At 51.3% G+C, this 19,646-nt stretch overlaps 1 protein-coding gene across 1 annotated transcript; it reads right to left on the bottom strand.

The window, feature by feature from the left end:
* Positions 1–447: 447 nt before the first annotated feature.
* On the bottom strand, positions 448–17,547 carry SLC41A1 (solute carrier family 41 (magnesium transporter), member 1). Its single transcript, XM_008580487.1, has 10 exons — positions 16,846–17,547; positions 8,799–8,906; positions 7,626–7,697; positions 6,695–6,839; positions 6,406–6,552; positions 5,648–5,795; positions 4,484–4,563; positions 3,344–3,478; positions 2,874–3,022; positions 448–701 (listed from the first exon to the last, which is right to left on the bottom strand). Exons 1-10 carry the CDS (start codon positions 17,218–17,220, stop codon positions 516–518), a joined length of 1,545 nt encoding a protein of 514 aa, XP_008578709.1. The 5' UTR covers positions 17,221–17,547; the 3' UTR covers positions 448–515.
* Positions 17,548–19,646: the final 2,099 nt, after the last annotated feature.

The following is a 19,646-nucleotide window of genomic DNA, read 5'->3' as shown; positions in this document are numbered from 1 at the left end:
AAAACTGTCTCCTGCCCAGTGCTTTGAAGTTGGTCCATTTCTACAAAAGTATGTGTGTGGGGGGGGGAGTGTTATTTATCCCTCTGTTCAACAAAAAGAAAAAAAAATAAGAAAAATAAAAGAAAAAAACCCCTAAAATCAGAGCCCATTCACAAAGGGTTTCTCATCAGGGCCAAGAATGAGGTTGCTAAAGCCAAAACAAATGTCCCCAGATCCTAGACAGGAACCCCCTGCTACAATCCACCTCACCTGGAGGCACCCACCATGAAATTGCACTTGGTGATTGTCTCAAAAATCTACTTGTACTGCTTATCACAGTCCATCTGTCCTTCCTGAATTCTTGCTATACAAACTTGGCTCAATGTATAAAAATTCCCATTGAAAATAATGAGAATTTGGTATCAAAGAGAAGTCCTAGAAATAGGTGGGAGTGTGGGGAGGGGCAGGGATGGGGAACAAAAGAAAAAATTCAAATAGAAAGTGCAGAGGGATGGGGAAAAGGTTGAGCAACCAAGCTAGTCCCCGACATCCGTGTCTCGGTCCCCAATGAGCCAGAGGACATGGAAGCTGAGTGCTAGGAGCCCAGTGCCAAGCAGGTCCCCCAGAGCAGTCAAGTATGGGATGGAGAAGTTGTCTGGGTCCAGGCCCCGGCCCCACATCCAGTGCACCATCCAGTCTGCGATGTACAGGAGAATCAGCACCTGGAGAGACAGAAGGCCCAGCCTGTAGCCATCCCCTCTCACACCCAGGGGGAGCCAGAGGCCACACGATCACACCCATCCAGTACATCCCTTGGCTAGCCATAATCCTTATGCTGGGACAGCTCATCTTCCCACCCCAGCAACTTCTCTCTCCGTTCCTCCAGCCCACAATTACTGCACTCAGCAGACAACAGGCATAATGAGAACTCTTTAGAAAGGAAGATGCTACTACTACCCGAGGTCACTCACATCAGCATTACATTCTGCTCCCAAATTTATCTAACAAGGGCTTTATAATCTAAATTCTACTTGTTGCAGGAATTCTTGTCTCTAAGTCTGGGTCACCCCATTTTTGGATCACTTCATTTCCTGCCATGTTGGCTTCTCCAGGCAGCTGGCAGTTGGAGTCGGCTTTTCCTACAGGGATTTCTTCTCTAGGCAGAGTGGTATAATGGCAGTGTTTGAGGCTTCTGCCAGCATGGCTTCCTGAATAACTTTTGATTATCCCAAGGTGGCTTTCTCCTGACCCTTTCCATTCTCCTATTGTGGGCTAAAAGAATGTAAGTTTATTTTAACATTAGTCCTGGCGAAACAGAATTGTGAATAAGTCAGCTAAATATAAAGCAGAAAATGCATACCAATTCAAAACACATTTTGGATTATCTGCTGCTTTGATTTATCTGTGCCCTTGCTTATCTTCTATTACTGGAGATAATTAAGAATAATCTAGATTAGAATCTTGCTAGTGGGCCCCAGACTAGTAGCATAACAACAGCTGGGAGCTTATTAAAGCAGGGTGCAGACAGTGTGTACAATACGTCATATATGTGTAAAAATGGAGGAAACTAAGAAAAATATACATGATAGCCAGTATAAATACAGAATAAGCTTGAAGGTCACACAAGAAACAGATAACAACGATAGCCTGTGAAGGAGAGAACTGGATGGCTGGAAAGAGGGCAGAAAAGAAGACTTTTCACGGAGGTTTCACTATGAAACCTTACAAAATTTTGAACTATGTGACTGTTACTATCTATTCAAAAAACAAATCCATACAAATTTGAAATGTAATAATGAGGGTGGGTGTGGCTGTAAAGGGGTAGCTAAGGGAGCCTAGTGGTGATGAAACAGTTCTTTTTGTATCTTATTGTGGTGGTGGTCACATGAATCTACACTTGCAATGAAACTGCTCAGAGCTGGGGGCTGTCTGGGTAGCTCACATGGCTAGAGTGCAGTGTGGTACATCAAGGTCAAGGGTTCATATGCCCATACCGGTCACCCACCACAAAACAAAAAAAAAAAGGAAAGAAATTGTATAGAGCTAAACACACACACACACACACAACACACGCACACATTAGTGCATGTAAAACTGGTGCAATCCAAATAAGCACTATGGGTTGTACCAATGCTAATTTCCTGGTTTTGATATTGTACTATAGTTATGCAAGATGTTACCATTGGGGGAAACTGAGTGAAGAGTATATGGGATCTCTGTGTATGTTTTTTTTTTGAGCTTCCTGTGAATTTATAACTATCTCAAAATTAAAAAATGTAATAATACAATAAGGGAGAAAGTGCCATAGTATTACAGAATATCAAGGCTGAACGGGATCCGACGGATTGACTATCTAGCGCAGTGGTTTTGACACTTTTTCAAGCTGTGGAACCCTTTATTCAAATGTAACTTTTTTGTTTGTTTGTTTGGCATCTGGCTAGTATGGGGATCTGAACCCTTGACCTTGGTGTTATAACACTGTGCTCTAACCAGCTAAGCTATTTGGCCAGCCCCAAATATAATTTCTTGAGGAAGCCCAGCATGCAAAACAGAGCCAAGTGGAACTCTGTGGCCAGGCCAGTGGGGGTGACAACCAAAGCTCAAGGCTCAGCACCCTACAACCACCTGTTTGAAAACCACCACCTCTGGTCCATTCCCCTCAATTTACAAATTTGTCACTGAGGCTCAGGGAAGTGGAACAACTGGGCTGAAGTCACACAGCTGTTAGTGATTCTGTTGGAACTACAGTCTGTTCTCCTGAGCCCCTGTCCAGTGTTTATCAGACACAGAGAAAGAGGCAACAGAGTGTCCGATGGGCCAAGCCTGGGTCTCCTCTCCCATCCTCGCAGGGCAGCCCAGCCCCTCCCCTGCCCCCTGCACCTGCCAGTCTGTACCTGGAGCAGTGCAGCTGTCATGTAGAAGATGATGAAGATGAGTGTGAGGGTGGTGTGCCCGCCCTGCATACAGCTGATGGTGTAGAGGAATACCAGGTGTCCTGGGACCACAAGGAGGAAGAGGACCCGGGCCGAGCGAGAATTCACATCTGGGACAAGTGGAGAGAGGGCATGAGGAGTCTTGGCCCCAGAAGGCCTTTCAAAGTCAAAAGGGACCACACCACACTTCAGGGCAGCAGACAGCTGATTGTCTCTATCTCTCCTTCCCATGGTTCCCAGCCCCAAGGGTGTCCCAGGAGAAGACAACCTTCCTGCCTGGGCTCTGCCCTCGAGAACAGCTGGCACAGGCCAGCAGAGAAGGAGAAGCTGTGGATCTAGGCCTTAGCTGTTTCTTGAGTGAAGTTTGCTGATTGTAGGCCCCCTCCCTCCAGGGCTGGAATGGGCCTGGGAGGCTGAGAATCTGCCATTACCAGGACTGAAGAAGGTGGTACAAGGACTGGGACAGCGGCGAGGAGCTTGCTCAGAGTTCTCCCCTGGCATCCCGTTCATGTGGAGGAAGGTGGAGATGCGGCTGGCCTGCACTGCCACCAGATTGCCCCCAACACCTGCAGAGACACATAAGGGCTGAGACACAGGGTAGCAGGGGAAGACTGGGAAGGAAATCTTGTTCTTTATTTTTCGTCTATAGAGGTATTGTTCTCTGTCTCCTTTTAGGGCCTGCATGGGCACTATCCATTCACTATCCCAAGAGAAGAGTGAGACACTAAGACCAAACACCCCTGCTTGCAGAATCTTCCAGGCTCCTCCATCCTCCCCGCTATGGAGATGTGACAGTCCCATGTGCCCCTGGTGTTGCTGTGATATTGCTGGAAAGGACACAGGCAGATGTGCAGACTCAGAGTCTGACCTCCCCAGCAGCACAGCATGTGTATGGCCTTCCTGCACAGTCAACGGGATGAGGCTCTGCCTGCCTCACCCCCTCGCCAATGCTCTAAGCAGACCCAGGCACCCGATGCTCATGCACTGGTTCCAGTAACCAGTTTCAAGCATGAGGGTTGACCCTCAAACTCTGGAATCTGGTGCCTCTCCCGGGAACTGTGGCTACTCTGCCCTCCCACCCTGACCTAGTCTCTGCTCTTCTAAGCCTTGTCCTGAGCCTGGGAGGCTGACTTCCACAGACTACATCTCCCAGCCTCTCCTGCTGGCTGCTTCTGCTTGGGTTTGTTCAATGGGAGGCACCAGATCAGAGGGGGGTGGAGAGAGAGATCAGGTATTTCTTTCCTGATCCCTCCTGCTTTTTGGCAGTTGCTTACCCCTGTTGGGGAAAGAGGAGGAACTCTCACTGGGCTCCCATAATGCTCTTTCCTCCCCTTGACCATTCAGGACTAGAGTGTTCCCATGGTTGCTAATGTCTGGGTGCCTCAACATCCCTTGTTGGTCCTTTTACCCTGCTCCCACTTCCATGAGCAGTCCCTTCGTTAAAGTCTTGAACTATGTGAGCTGGATTCTCTTGCTGCTGGAACCCTGACTGATGATACAGAAACCAGCCCCCTAAGGCCTCTTACCCTGCCCTTCTCCTTACCCCCCAGCAGCTGATGCCAAGACCTCACCATTAATCACAGGAGTGAAGACAGCCATCCCTGCAAAGTTGGGGTCTGAGACAGTCTTGTCCAAGATGAGGCCCCCCACACTGCAGAGACACAAGATAAAATGACACAAAGAACACTAGAGGGTTCTGCTCTGGTCTCTGGATGAGAGGCACAGGCCCTCCTAGCCTCAGGGATGAAGGGAAACACAGTGGCTCCCAGGACTCCGTTGCCTCCCTTGCCAGAACCAGTTGCTTGCTGCTCACGGCATTCTGACAGGCACAGTGCCCCCAAACAGGCTGGTGGCACCCTCCAAGTTGGCTAGAGGATTACCTGCCTGAGAGGACCTCTGTTGTTCTGCTTGTTCAGCATTTATGACCCTTTCTGATAACAGAACTGGGCTTTTCCTCAGGGAACCACCTCTCTCAATCTCAGTCACTGTGGTTTAGGTGACATTGCTTCAATGAGGGTGAGGCTCCAGGACCATCCAATCAGAGTCAGTTGGCTAGAGGATTACCTGCCTGAGAGGACCTCTGTTGTTCTGCTTGTTCAGCATTTATGTCCCTTTCTGATAACAGAACTGGGCTTTTCCTCAGGGAACCACCTCTCTCAATCTCAGTCACTGTGGTTTAGGTGACATTGCTTCAATGAGGGCGAGGCTCCAGGACCATCCAATCAGAGTCCCACATCCCCAAGGCCATAGTGATTGGTTTAGGGATAGTCACGTGACAGGATGAGACACATCTCCAAGGCCATAGTGATTGGCTCAGGGATCATCATGTGACTAGATGAGAGCCAGTGAAACTCTATTCTGGGACTTTGTGGAACTGTTAGGGGAAAGAATCTTTCTCTTCCCACTGGAATTTGCAGGAGTAAGAAAATCATAAACCTGGACTGCAGGCCATCACAGAGAAAAGCCAAGCCGAGAGATGGAGAACACTGAGGCCCTAATATTATGTATGCCCCTGAATCCACCTGTGTCTTTTTAGTTCCCTAGGCCAATACATTCTACTTTGGAATGAAACTCAATTCAGATGGTTTCTGTCACTTGCAACAGACGGACATACGATTGATACACCACTGAATGCATTTCTTGGGTGTGTCCCATACCCTCTCTCTCAAGGGTTTAAAAGAGTATATGGCAGGGTGGGAGTGGGGTGGGAGTGTGTACTCAGGGCCCGAGCCTACCTGCTGATGGCCATGGCAATGATGACAGGCTCCCAGCCCGAGTACAACACCTCCCTTGTGGCTGGGCTCCGTCGGGCCAGCACTACCCAGACAGGCAAAAGGGCAACGAAGAAGGCACACACCAGGGGGTATATGTATTGCCAGTGATCTGAGAGGGCAGAGATCAGAGTGAGATGAGCTCTGTGGCTCCCTGCTCCCCCTGCCTCAGCCTGCAAATGTCCCAACAGATTGACAGCAATACTACACTAAATGCCTGCAAACATGCTACCTCATTTGATCTTCACTGTAAGCCCAGGGGGTAGGTGGGGCCAGCCTCTTCCATTTTGTAGATGAGGAAGCCAAGGTAGAAAGCTACCCAGGCACTATACTGATCAGGGGCAGGGATCACAGTCTAGGTCTCTTGATTTGGTCCCAGAAATCACTATCTCCCATCCCCTTCTTCATTCTGTAAGCACATTCCAGCCTTCGGTTCCTTTCCTTTACCTTTTCCACCTCACCCCTCCAAGGGAAGCAAGAATCTGCAGGATCAAGCAGGAATATATTTCTGATACTTTCCTCTCTGCCTCTGCTGCCTGCATGAAGTTGAGATCAGTACTTAGTCTCACTTCTCTTAAGATCTGGAGTTCTGACAAACTGTGTTCAAATCAAATGGTTAAGAACACAGAAGAAATCCTTGCATATTCGCAAAACTACTACTATCTTTCCCAATCCCACCCAGAAGTCCACCCGAGCCACACTCTTGGTGGCCTCAGTCTCACTCAGTTCCAGGTAGAGTCCCCAGCTGATGCCTGAGAGCAACGCCAAGGTGATGAGGTCGCCCAGGCTGGCGGCAATGGGTGTGGCCACGTTGTCTGGGTTGATTCCAACCTTGCGAGAACCAATGATGACTCCAATCATGATCATACCTGGTGAGGAAGGGGAGGGGGGCCAGGCAGGGTGAGAAGAGATAAAGGGGTGTCAACAAACAAAAAGAGAGGCTGTGCCAAGCACAGTTGACACCTCTGAGGCAGCCGTCCTTACTCCTCTGCGACCCCTGTCCCTCCTTACCCAATACCAGGGAGGCAATGAAAGCTGTGGCCACGCTGCTGGCACAGAGCAGGAAGGCATGCGGGATACTGAAGTGGCCATCAGGGATCCAGCCAAAGATGACGGCTGCGATGGACGCCAGGAAGCCCACCACTGTGGCCTGTACCTGAGGAGGGAGTGGTGACTTGGAGAGACCCAGGAGCAGGGAACTTCTTAGCTGAGATCACTGAACACTTAGGCAGACCTCTTCCTGGCCCTCAGCAGTCCCAGGAGGCAGGCTGCCCTGGATTGTCCAGTCCTCCCAGCTGAAAAAATGTCTTTCTTTCTTTCTTTAGTTTCACACTAGACACTAATACTGGGAAGTGTACCCTGCAGGAGCCCAGGACATGTTAGTGGCTGAATGAGCGCTCCTCTGGGGATGGGAGTGAAATTCAACTGAGCTGGGAACTTCAGTCCAGGGTCAAGGCCTGGGACTCAAGGGGGAAGACTCCCAGTCTAGAACCTGTGTGGCCTCCCTCATGGGGAGACGGAACAACGGTGGCACAGGACATTTCAGCACTCCTGAGTCTGCTCCTATTGCCAGGATCTGTGAGGACTCAAAGTCCCCTACACCACCAGGAACCAAGGACCAACATGGGAGATGCTGGGGCCATCTTGGCTGTTTTCCTGGGTAACCTGGTTACCTCTCAGCTCCATGCTCACCCAGTGAGCTAACCAGCCATCCCTAGATGGGATCCGAACCGGTGGCCTTGGTGTTATCAGCACCACACTCTCCCGAGTGAGCCATGGGCCGGCCCCATTCTGGTTATCTCTTAAAGCTACTTTGGAAGAAGCCAGCTCAGCATGATGCTGGAGATTCACTCAGGAGCCAGCTGGGACTGACCTAAGCCTTTCAGATAATCCTGACTAAGGGGAAAGCTTAGCCCACCCTCTCTGGTCCCTGCTTTCTTACCTGGATGAGGGCCATGTTCCCAGTGATCATCCGCCAGAGTTCCTTGGGTGTGTCCATGTGCCCGATGTTGGCCTGGGAGAGGGAGGTCACGGGGCTGGAGCTCCAGGCTGAAAAAGGCCTGCAGCTCCATCCCATAAGCCCTGCCTGGGTCAGGAGGTAGTGTATGTAGCTTAAGATTATGGGACCAGGACATGAAAGTCCCAGAAAAATGAAGTAGAATTGGGGGACTGGGGTGAGAGGGAAGGAGCTAAAGAGCCTGATGGGTGGGGGTGGGGGCTCCCAAAGCAGCCTCCTTTTCTCTCTTTTTCTCAGGATGTTGCTGAACAGATGCAGATTCCACCCTTTTCCCTGCTTATCTGGGCAGCCCGTTCCCGCAGCGGTCAGAATGACCCTATCGCTGGCTTTTAAGCAGGCTTCCTTTCCTAGGGAAGGAGAGGGCAGCTGTGGGCGCAGGACTGAGGCTGCAAGAGTGTTTGGGAAGGAGTGGGTAGCATGGGCCAGGAGTAAGGTAAGGCAAGTTAGGGCGGGTTAGGCTGGCTGCCACTTCTCTGCACCACCTTCTCTAGACTCTTGCCCATGCAGGGACATCCCTGGCCTCCTGAATTTTATCTCTTCCCACCTCCCACCCTATGGCCCTGTATCTGGTTCAGTCCCTGAACCGTCATGGCTGATCTAAGGAGTTGTGGGAGGTGGGAGTGATGAGTAGCCCCTTCCTGTCTATTCCCTTAAAGAACAGCAAGCTGCTGTGGGCCAAGAGGATGGAATGGGAGGGGACTGGGAGAGCCTGGCTCTGCTCCTACCCAGCTGCAGAGTAGGGCTGGAGATCAGAGGAGGCCCCCATCTGCGCGAGTGGAGGGACCAGCATGATGCCTGCCTGTTGAAGCTGCACAAACAGTCACGAGGCAGGTTGTGAAGCAGGGGGTGGGGCATGAGTCCAGGGATGGCGGGGACATCCAGAGACGGAGCCAGGGAACCACTTTGGGCAGGGAGCTCCTGCCCAGGAGCAGGACGCCCAGCCTGGGATCTTCCTACACCTGCCCAGCCAGACCCTCCCTTCCCACCCCAGCCACCAGGCCTGGACAGTCGAGAAAGGCCTGCAGCAATCTCCCAGTCTCTGGCTCTGCACTGCCCAGAGTTCTCTCTGTGCACCCCTGCTTGAGCCAGGACACTCACTGCGGTGGAGAGCCTCGATGCCAGGGTCATTTCCAGGTTCCCTTTGAGCCCCAGCAGTGCAGGCACCAGGATGAAGACCTCCGTCACTTTCTGGAAGACTTCCCAGTGCTACAAGGTGAAAACAGAACCCAGGAATTTCAGTGCCCCAAAGAGCTGGCATGGAGGTTGAACAGATAGTCTAGGATCAGGGGCTTGAGGAGGAAACGGAATCAGCAGGGAGTGAACACGCTAACCGCCTTTCCTCCAAGAACCCTGGAACCAAACCAAGCCCACAGTTCTCTAAACAGCACAGCCCCCCAGAACAGGGAAGACAGAGAGGGTCTCTGCCAATCAGGAGACCCCTAGCCTGGCTCTACTCCCTCTGCCTGCTTTCCTGGAGCTGGGGGGGGGGAGGGAGGACTCGCACGGCAGAGCCACCCAAGACTGGCTTGCACCCCAGAACTCCTTGGCCATCCCCCCTCAAATCGCAATCCCCAACCCCTCTGCACTTAGTCCAGTTTCTCTGTGGTCTCAGCCTTGGGTGGTGTTGTCTCAGCTGTGTAGGGCTGGGCTCCATGGGGCGGGGGGGGGGGGGGGGGGGAGGGAGGACTCGCACGGCAGAGCCACCCAAGACTGGCTTGCACCCCAGAACTCCTTGGCCATCCCCCCTCAAATCGCAATCCCCAACCCCTCTGCACTTAGTCCAGTTTCTCTGTGGTCTCAGCCTTGGGTGGTGTTGTCTCAGCTGTGTAGGGCTGGGCTCCATGGGGCTGGGGCTAAGGAGATTAGAGAGTTTGTTTAGTTTCTATCTCCAAGGGCTTTGGGCCTCAGCCACAGCAACTCTCCTTCTGAACAGAATTTGAATTAAGACGGTGGCCCTCAAACCTCTGGATGCAAGAGTCTTTTTATTCCTCCTCTGGACTCTCCCATCCCACATGCCTTCCCCAGTCTCTCAGCTAGGAGAAGCAAGTGCACCTCTGTGGGAAGAGCCCTGGACTGGGAGTCAGGAGACAGGGATTCTAGTCCCAGGACAATCAGTCATGGCTCTCCACCTATTTCTTTGGGTTACAGGCTAAGTGTTCTATACGTATTTTCTCATTTAACCATCTCAACAACCCAATGAAGTAGGGGCTATTTTTATCCCCAATTTGTAAATGAGAAAACTGAGGTCAGAGAGTATTACACTAGTAAGGGCTAAGAGGGAAAAATGTAGGAACCAAGACTGGCTATTTGAAAGCTTCTTTAGTTATAACTGAAACTGAGAACTTGCAAAAGAAAGGCTGGGGTTGCGTTTCCCTCCCTGGTCCTGACAGGCAATGTGGTTTCCTTTATTTGTTTTTCCTTTTATTTGTTCCTTTATTTGTTTTAAGAATGGAAAGCCTCCAGGTTTGGAGAGGGAGGAGGGGGTAGGCGGCCAGGTGGACGTAAGTTGGTTGGTCTGGGTATAATGGTTGGGTGGGAAAGTGCTGTAATGGGCAAGGGCACTGGACTGTGGAAGTCTGGGCCTCCTACAAGAGACAGTGGGGGCAGGGAGGAGGGACTCATGCTATCTCCCCAGCACGCCTTCTCACATAGCCTAGCTGGGGACCTTAGACAAGTTACAAGGGCCTCATGCCCCTGACCAAAATGTGCAATTCAGGGCCACATCGGATGGCCTCTGAAAGTAATTCTAGCACTGACACTCTATTTTAAAGATGAGCAGGGCTGCAAATCAAAACCACAGTGACATGTTGCCTCACACTCATTAGAATAGCTACTATTTAAAAAGTCCAGAAAATGACAAGTGTTGGCAAGGATGTGGAGACTGGAACACTTGTGCACTGCTTATGGGACTGTAGAATGGTGTAGCTGCTACTAAAACAATATGGCAGTTCCTCAAAATAATAGAAAATAGAACTACATATGATCCATCAATCCCACTTCTGGGTATTTATCCAAAAGAATTGAAATCAAGGTCTTGTAGACATATTTACACACCCATGTTCACAGCAGCACTATTCACAATGGCCAAGAGATGGAAGCAACCCAAGTGTCCATCTACAGATGTATGGATAAACACGCAATGTATTTACTCAGAGTATTTACTCAAAGTATTACTCAGCCTTAAAAAGGAAGGAAATCCTGTCACATGCTACAACATGGATGAAATCTGAGGACATTATATTAACTAATCCAATCACAAAAAGACAAAGACTGTATGATTTCATTTATATGACGTATGTAAGTAGTCAAATTCATAGAAATAGAAAATAGAATGGTGGTTACCAGTGGCTGGGCTCAGGGGAGAGGAGTTAGTATTTAATGGGTAGTTTCATATACGGAAGATGAAAAAGTTCTGGAGATCTGCTACACAACAGTGTGAATATACTTAACACTACTAAATGGTACATTTAAAAATAGTTAAGATCATAAATTTTTTTTTTTCTCCTTTTTGTCTTTTTTCGTGTCCAGCAACGGATCGCAACCCTCAGTGTCGCGCCCGTACCGGACCAGGACCGGCAACGGGATCGCAACCCTCGGTGTTGCGCCCGCACCTCGCTCAGCCAGTGAGCGGGAACCGGTCTATATGTGGGATCCGACCCCTTGGCGGGAGCGCCGCTGCGCTCCCAAGCGGCGCACTGTAGCAGTGCGCCACCTGGCCGGCCCTTAAGATCATAAATTTTATGGTATGTGTTTTTTACAATAATAATAAAAAAATATAATAAAATGAGCAAGGCTATTGGGGGGGCTGGGGCTAGGGCTAAAGACTAGAGGAGATTGGATATTGGGTGGTCCTTTAAAGCAAAGACTTCTTTTTTTTGTCACAGTTCTCTTTGTGTGTATGGGTGGGCATGGGGGTAGCCCCTAATAGGACCCTGAGGATGGCTCATTTCATTAAGGCAAGAGCAGACACTTGTCTGAGCTCTTGGCATAGCTAGGACCTAGGACTCTCCTTAGGGTTTCCTAAAGGACCTAGGACTCTTTGTAGGGGAGCCCCTCCCTGAGGACTAAGAGGGGGAGGAGGCATTCCCCCCTACCCACCCTTCCTCAACAAGTTACTAAGCTTTCAGGAAGCCACAGAAAGAGCCAGCCCCTTCCAAACACTGGAGGGATGTGAATCCCTTCTCACTCCCCGGGCCCCCAGAGAGAAGGCAGCCCCAGTGATCTCCACCTGCCCTGGAGGAACTCAGGGACTGTTACTCTTGGACATGGCTGGTGCACACCACTGGGGTTCCAGCTCCCTGCAGCCCCGGCCTGGCTCTGCTTTGCCTCCTCCTTCCTCCCAAACTGGACAAGCAGCTCCAGAGAGGGGGAGAATTTCCCTCCTCTCCCTTCCTCTGATGAGGGTGGCTGACTGTAGGCTTTCAAAGCTCCTCTCCAAGCTCAGCCTCATATACCGTCCTCACCCCCAAAACATCTGCCCCACCCCGCTTCCAAGCTGCCAGCTCTGTGAAAAGCTTAGTTGTCCAGGTAGGTGTATGTAATGTGTATGCACTGGCAGAGCCAAAAAGCCTGTGAGGAAATATTCCAAGTGTACACAAGTAATATTTTCTGAATTGTTTGTAAGGAACATTGCTTGTCATTATTATTATTTAAGTAAAAAAAAAAAGTATAAAGCTCAGCTAAGTCACTTTAAGTACCCCCAAATCTTTCCACCTCCCAGCACACATGCTCCTTCTCCTTTTAATTACAGGAGGACCTAGAAGGTAAGGGGTTTTAGGAGCGATGGGATGAGAGACAGACAGGCAAGGAGAACAAGGAGTTGCCATAACAGCCCCTAAGGAAATGCCTTCCCAGCCCCCGCAGAATGCAGCCTGGAACCTCACACTACCTGACCCCAGCCCAGCAAAGCCCTGAGTTGGCACTTGGGTCAGAGCAGCCAATTCCTACCCACATTCTTTCTTCACCCACAAGACCCTCTCAAAGATGCAGCTTGGGCAGGGGAGCTTCTGACACATGGCAGGCACAGGACTCTGGGCAGAGGCTGGGAGGCTGGTGGTGTGGAGCCAGCCCAGGAAGCAGGGTGGCCCTGAGGTTAGCAGTAGGTGGGATGTGGCGGGACAGACAGTGAGTAGCTCTTCTTCCCCCTTTGGCCTCATTCAGACCCATCCTGTTCATCCTGGCTGGGAGTGTCTGTGTCCGAAGTCAAACCTGCCAGCCAAACTGCCACCCACGCCTTCCTGCTCTGCTGGGGATGGAAAAGGGCACAGTCCAGGAAGTGATGCCCTGCTTGGGGGTGGGGGAAGCATCTACAGATTTTCACTGCTTCTCAGAAATGCAGTCCCTCTTCCCCTTCTTTCTCCATGCTTGGGCAAGGGGCTCACTGGTCGCTGATATTCTGCAGGTGAGGGATAAGACCACTTCCTCCATACTCAAAACTAATCCTGATTCAGAGCAATTGCCCTAAGTCTCGAACTCAGAGGCCCTGCCAGTACCTCTTTCTTGTCCTTCCAACCTGCCACTTCCATCCCTCACCTCTGTCGGCCTCATACACTGACCTCCATCTGCCTTCAAGTGTTCTGACCTGAGTCATTTCTGCACCAGGAGGTAGCAGCAAGTAAGGAAGTCAGAGCCAGGAAGAGATAAAATTAAGACATTAGGAAGACTTAAATTCCCAGATCCAAGCTCTGGGCACCGGGCTGTGGAAGAACTGGGAAGTTGGGCTGCAGTTGACCTTTCAGCGTGAGCACTGGGTCAGAGCAGATTACCATTACCCCAGCTTCACCTGTCTGAGCATCCTCCAGGTGTCCAAGGAGAAGAGCCTCAGGACAACACCTGGATATACCGGGCTGTACAAAGTGTGAGAAAAGCAAACAAGTTCCTGACAGCAAGTAAGGGGCAGAGATGGGAAAAGGAGAAGAGGTTAGGGGAGACCCAATCTGAGCCTCCTGTCCAGGAGCGCCAGTGGATACAGGCGCACGCCAGCTACGAGAGAAGTGCTTCCTTCCCTCTCCACTTCCCCAAGGCCAGGCTTGCCAGCCACTTTCATCTTTGTAGACTTTTCTGTACACACACACAGAGCAGGGCAGAGAAGCCAGAGAAGGATGTGTTTGGGTTGGAGGGTCTACTTTCCTCAAGACCCTTAGCAAAGTAGCAGTGGATTGCGATAAGTACCTGGGAGTCCCACCTGTCTTAAGCTAGCTGGGAATTCCACTGATGTCGGCACACCACCTCCTGCCACCCCCATCTGTAATCACAAAGGCCAAAAGAAAAAGGGTGAGATGCCCCACAGCAGCCTAGGACCAAACTGGGGGGAAGGGCACAAAGCATCTGCATTGTGGAGGCTCGCATATCCCCACCCTCTTCAGAAGCCAACATTGTGCCCAAGCATGCTTCCTCCCAAATGCCTCAGTAACTTTCGGCCATGATGGGAAAGTGGAGCAGATCGCAGCCCATTTACTCTTTTCCTGTTTTTTGCTAGTACACCAGCCCCCTGACCTCACTTCAGAGGCTGCCGTGCACATGCAGTAAAGAGGAGGGCAGATGAGACAGAAATAGCCTTCCTGGAAGAGACAGGGTCTTCTATAGCAGTGGGGTCCCTAGACCAAGGAGACATGTGAACTCAGGCCAACAGAGACTTCTGCTCAGTTGCTCTGAGACACTTGGGACACTCTATGGCCAACTCCTCCAGATGGCCCCAGTGTCTTGGTACTGTCAGACTCTGTCTCACTGAAAGCCATCTTAGCTTGTGAAGGGGGAATACAGGTGTGACTCCTTAGAAATCACCCTTTTCTTCCTGAATCTGAGATTGTCAATCACCCCTTTCACTTATCTGGATGTGGAATAAGAATCTCCCTGTGATCCCATGTCCTGGTCCTCCTGCACTCAATCCTTCCCATGATTTCACCACAGCCATCTGCAGGGTCTGCTCCAGCCCAGCTGTGGCAGGGAGGCTAGTGGAGGAGGACAAGGACAAACAAGCCATTGTAATTCACACCAGCTGGACCCTAGCTCTGGGGTGAGCTTAGGTGCCACATGGAGGGCAAATGCTGGCCCTCTGTAGGCTTGTTGGGTAACTCCAGTTTCCCTACCTAGGCCTCTCAGGCTCATGGATGTGGGATGGGGTGGGGCAAGACATCAGAGGGCTTTTCCAGCTCTGGAATCATCTGTGTGGGATGGGCAGACAGGGGAGTCTCCCCTCACTCTAAGAACTTTTGTCTTGCTCACCCTGTTCTTCAGGGGAAGACAAAGAACAGGCTCCTCGAGTCTTCAACCAACTGATGAACCATGGCCATGATAAAGTCAACAGAGGTTAGCGGTGTGGGCTCTGGTTTCAGATGACCAGGGACAAGTTACCTAATCCTCTAAGCCACAGTCTTTCAATCTATAAAATGGAGATGATTATGTTTTCTACCTCATAGGCCTACAGAAGAGCCCCCCCAAATACCCCCCACTACCATTATTATTATCCAGAAAATAAGACAACCCTCTCCCAGTTCACCACTGGACCCTGGTTCTGCACACCTTTGTAGGCACCAAATCACAACTCGAAAACTCAAAGAATGAGAACCAAGGCCACAGGAGGAGGATGGAAGAGGTGGAGAAGCTGCTACTCCAGTCTCATTTCTCTTTCTTCTACTCCCCACCATAACAAACACCCTCCACCCTGGGAGGAGAGGCAGCCACTAGGGGCAGGAGTCCAAAACTGCAGGCTGGCTTCCTTATCTCCATGTAGGAACAATCCTCAAGATAACAGGTTTGGGGAAAGGGGGCAGTACAAGGCACTTTGGCATGACATAAACACCATTCTTATTAGCAACCAAAGGTGCAAAGTTCTCCTCAATGGCTCAAGTCAAAGTGGTCCATGGAAGTGGCCACTATGGAAGAAACCACCTGGAACCAACCACCTTCAGTCCTCTGGGATATGGGCATAGTGAGACGTACCAGCAGGACTCTCTACATCACTATATGCATGGTTTGTAGGGTTGACTTGGCACAGGGTAGGTAATGCTGAGCTTCATGTCCTTCTGGGAGATGTCATGGTCCCAGAAACTGGGGGGTCCCAAAGGGCAAAGGCTACATCTCCTCCTGCCTCTGTATTTCTCCAAGTACTTAGGACAGAGCCCAGCACTCAGCAGGAATTTCATACACACTGCTGATTAACTTAGATAAACCCAACACTTTCAGAAAATGCTGTGTACCTTACTGCACTTCAAAATCTTTCACCTGGAATCAAGACTTTAATCTATCGGACCTGGAAGTTCTGGATAAGTCTTAACTCACAATACACTAACATAGCATGTCCTTCCCTGGCTCTTAGCTCCCAGGTCCTGCCAACTCTTATCCTTCATTCTACCCAGTAGTCTCATAAAGAGTCCTCTTTGCCCAGGGCAGGTTCATGAAAGACATGAGGAGCCAGGAGAGACAGTTCTGCCAGGCCTGGTTACATTTTGTCCCCATTTATGGCACATAACTAGCACTTTTAGGTCTTGTTCCACCAACTCCCCAAATTATGCACAAGATAGCATGTGCCCACCCCCATTCCCCAAAGAGATTGTGCCAAGATTACAGGAAGATAAGCAACACAAAATGCCTTTAAGAGCTTTCCCTAAGAGTCTTCCTGCTTAATTTGAAACCCTTCTGGCAGCCTAACAAATTCCTGCTCAGCAGGGGGATGGACAAGAGAGCTTTCCCTAAGAGTCTTCCTGCTTAATTTGAAACCCTTCTGGCAGCCTAACAAATTCCTGCCCAGCAGGGGGAAGGACGAGAGGCTTGAAACTGAGGTTTCTACTATGGGTATCCTTGAAACCCCGAGTGAAGGGAAAAGAAGGCATAAAGAGGAGACTTTTTGGCAAGGAACAACCCTGTTCCATCGCTCCTCTTCCAAGCCTGAGCTCTGGAAGCAATTCTGTGTCTGTTAAGCAATATCGCCCTGATCACCTCCCTGGGGCTACTTGGCTTCCTAGAGGCTTCTGTAGAAAGTAGACCAAGAAGAAACCAAGGACATGATCCAAAGGGAAAGAGTATTCTAGGAAGCAGCAGATGCTCCTTGCAGGGAGGTAGAGAGAAAGTTCCAAGAGTCATAGTTCCCCTGGAGGCAAAGGTGGCCCCAGGCTCATAATCAAGAGCTTCCCTACTCAGGTCCTACCTGTACAATGTCCAGCACCATGCCAGCAGCTACAGTCCCAAAGCCTGCCAGGAGGAAGGGAAACAGCACTTGCAGCCCGATGGAAAAGGAGGTCTCCTTGAGGGGGGAGGGTGGTGCAGGGCCACGGTCTGTGCTGACGTCGTCACTTTCGTTGCTCTGGCTCCCATTTTCCAGCAGGGCGTCCTCCTCCCGAACCCCCTTGGCGTTGGCCCGAGACTCAGTCACCACCACCTCTACCCCAGCCCCATCAGGCCCCAGGAACTCTGAGGTCCCAGCCAAGGGCTCTCGCCCAGGGCCATCTGAAGAGCAGGGAGAGGCGGCAGGGCCCATCCCGTTCAGCTGGTGGACGTCCTTTGGCTCCGGCTTAGAGGACATGATGGGTGGGGAGGAGGGGAAGGGGCAATTTTCCTCTCTTTTTTTGCTTTTTCTCTCCCTCTCTAATTCGGGAAAGAACTTAGTCTTGGGGTGAACCCAGGCTTGGGTGCCGTGGGACCTCCTCCCACGGCTCTCCACTCCTACCGGGCACTGCAAAAACTGATCCACCAACAGGCAGCCCCATCAAGCACTGAAGCCACAAGCTGGAGGCAAACAAGAAACTCCTCACCAGACTCAGTGGCCAGCTACCAGGGGTGCAGATGCCTGATTCCGGCTGACCGACTCTGTGCTGGGAGAAATTTGTCTGGCCTCTTATCTTCTTTGGTTCTCAGCTTTTTTTTTTTTTTTTTAAAAAAGATGACCGGTAAGGGGATCTTAACCCTTGACTTGGTGTTGTCAACACCACGCTCACCCAGTGAGCAAACCGGCCATCCCTATATGGGATCCGAACCCGTGGCCTTGGTGTTATCAGCGCCGCACTCTCCCGAGTGAGCCACAGGCCGGCCCAGGGAGATCCTTTCTTGAATGCCCATTAAGAACGCAAGATAATGAAAAGTGATCTCTCAGTAGGGTCTGTTACAAATTCAGTTGCAAACCCCCTGCCCCAACAGCCACTCCATTGTAGAAAGTGATTATTATCTTGTCACAAGACAGCAACAGCAACACAGCCACACAGGGCAAATAAACAGGGAGAATCCGATCACTGAGTCAAGGCCCCCAGACCCCCAAACATGCCAGCCCCTGAGAAAAAAACTAGGAGGACTTCCTGGGCAGTGGGGCAAGCCTGCCAGACCAAGGCCAAGAGCCAGAGGCCTACCCACTCCTGTCCTTGAGAGTCAACAGTGTGACAAAAAGCTCAGACGCTGACTCGGATCCAGGCCTCTGTCTACTTCTCTCCCCCTGCTCTTGGCCCTGTGAGCTTGTCAGATAGGACAAGGGAGTTATCTGAGCCTGAAGTGACAGAGGGTAAAACTACTCTTACCTGCACATTTCAGTTCCTTAGGCTCTCCCTCTTCCCCAGGGTTACTGAGAATTGGATATAGTGAAATTCTTAAAAACCAAAACCAAAACCAAAAAAACCAAAAGTAGCAATAAAAAAAGTAAAACAAAGCAAAGCAAAACAAAAACCTGAAGCACCATAAGCCAATATGCACTTGCTCATAAACCCATGTCTCCTTAGCTGGAACGGCCCCACTTTTCTCTGTCTAAAGGAATGCCCAGGCCTTGATTCTACCCTATCCCATAGCTCTAACAAGTAAAAGTAAGTTTAAAGAATTCCCCCACGGAGGAAATTAAAGTATTTCACACACACGCACACAATTAGTCAACTCGTTTGGGAAATGCTGAATCAAACTCCAGTAACTCGCCCACGAGAATTGTCTCCTCCTCCTATCAACTTAGTGAACCCAGCAGGACTCCCTTTCCCAATCTCCTTAAACACAGTACTGTGTTTCTTTCAAAGACCCTCACGGGAAATCCAGGGGGAAACCTCTGAGTGCACGACCCCTATGCCAAAAAAGTTTCTGAGTTTGCTAAAACCTGACCCCACCCCACCCCGTCCCCTTCCTGTCTTCCTGGCAGGCCGCTTTACCTGAAACGGGGTTCGCAGAAGGGAAGCCAATCCCTCCCCCATTCCCCTACTCCCCAGTAAAGAGACAGGCCTCAGGCCCTGGGACGAAAGAAGCACAAGTGAACAAGGACGCCCTATCCCCTCCTGCCTGGCGGGGACAAAAAGCCTCGTTTTACTATCCCCAACCCCAAGGAGGGGGAGAAGTAACTGGGTGGCCTCCCCCGTCTCTGAGGACTCAGACAGTAAATACGCTGTGAGCCACGACTCCCGCCCCCCTTTCTTACTCCCCCAGACCCAACAGGACTGACCTGCCCCTCGCTTGGGAGGAAGGGGGGCGCCTGGAGAGTGGCAGCAGGGGCCCGTGGTCTCCGGGGATGCAGGGTACCCCCTCTTCTCATCACTCCTTTTCCTCCGCAGTCCTCCTTGGCCCTCGTCGTACCTCCCCGCACCCCCAGCCAAGGCGAGCGTCCAGCCGCGACCCCCGGCTCGCTACATTTCGCTTCTGCGTTACAGCGAGGCCGCCGCTCCGCTTCCACGAGGGGGAGGTGGCCGGGGAGGGCAGGATATACCGCCTCGGGACGGGCGGGTGCACCCGGACGGGGGACTGGGGGGGCCGAGCTCACTCGCCCCCAGTTGCTTCTTACCGGCGGACTTGGGCCGGGCTGGTTAGCTGCCGATGGCAAACGTGATCTGGGGCAGACTGGGTGGCACCCCCCCTCATCAAAAATAGATCCCGGATGGACAGCCGCAGCAGCCAATCGGAGACTGGGCAGGGGCGGGCCCAGCCTCGGCCCGGCCCCTTTCCTTCGCTAGCGCCCCGGGGGCGGGGCGCCCGGGCAACGCAGTGCGCGGAGTG

The sequence above is a fragment of the Galeopterus variegatus genome, unplaced genomic scaffold (assembly GCF_000696425.1).
Source record: "Galeopterus variegatus unplaced genomic scaffold, G_variegatus-3.0.2 Scaffold86, whole genome shotgun sequence".
In the NCBI taxonomy this organism is placed as follows: domain Eukaryota; kingdom Metazoa; phylum Chordata; class Mammalia; order Dermoptera; family Cynocephalidae; genus Galeopterus; species Galeopterus variegatus.
This window is presented reverse-complemented; position numbering and strand designations above follow the sequence as displayed.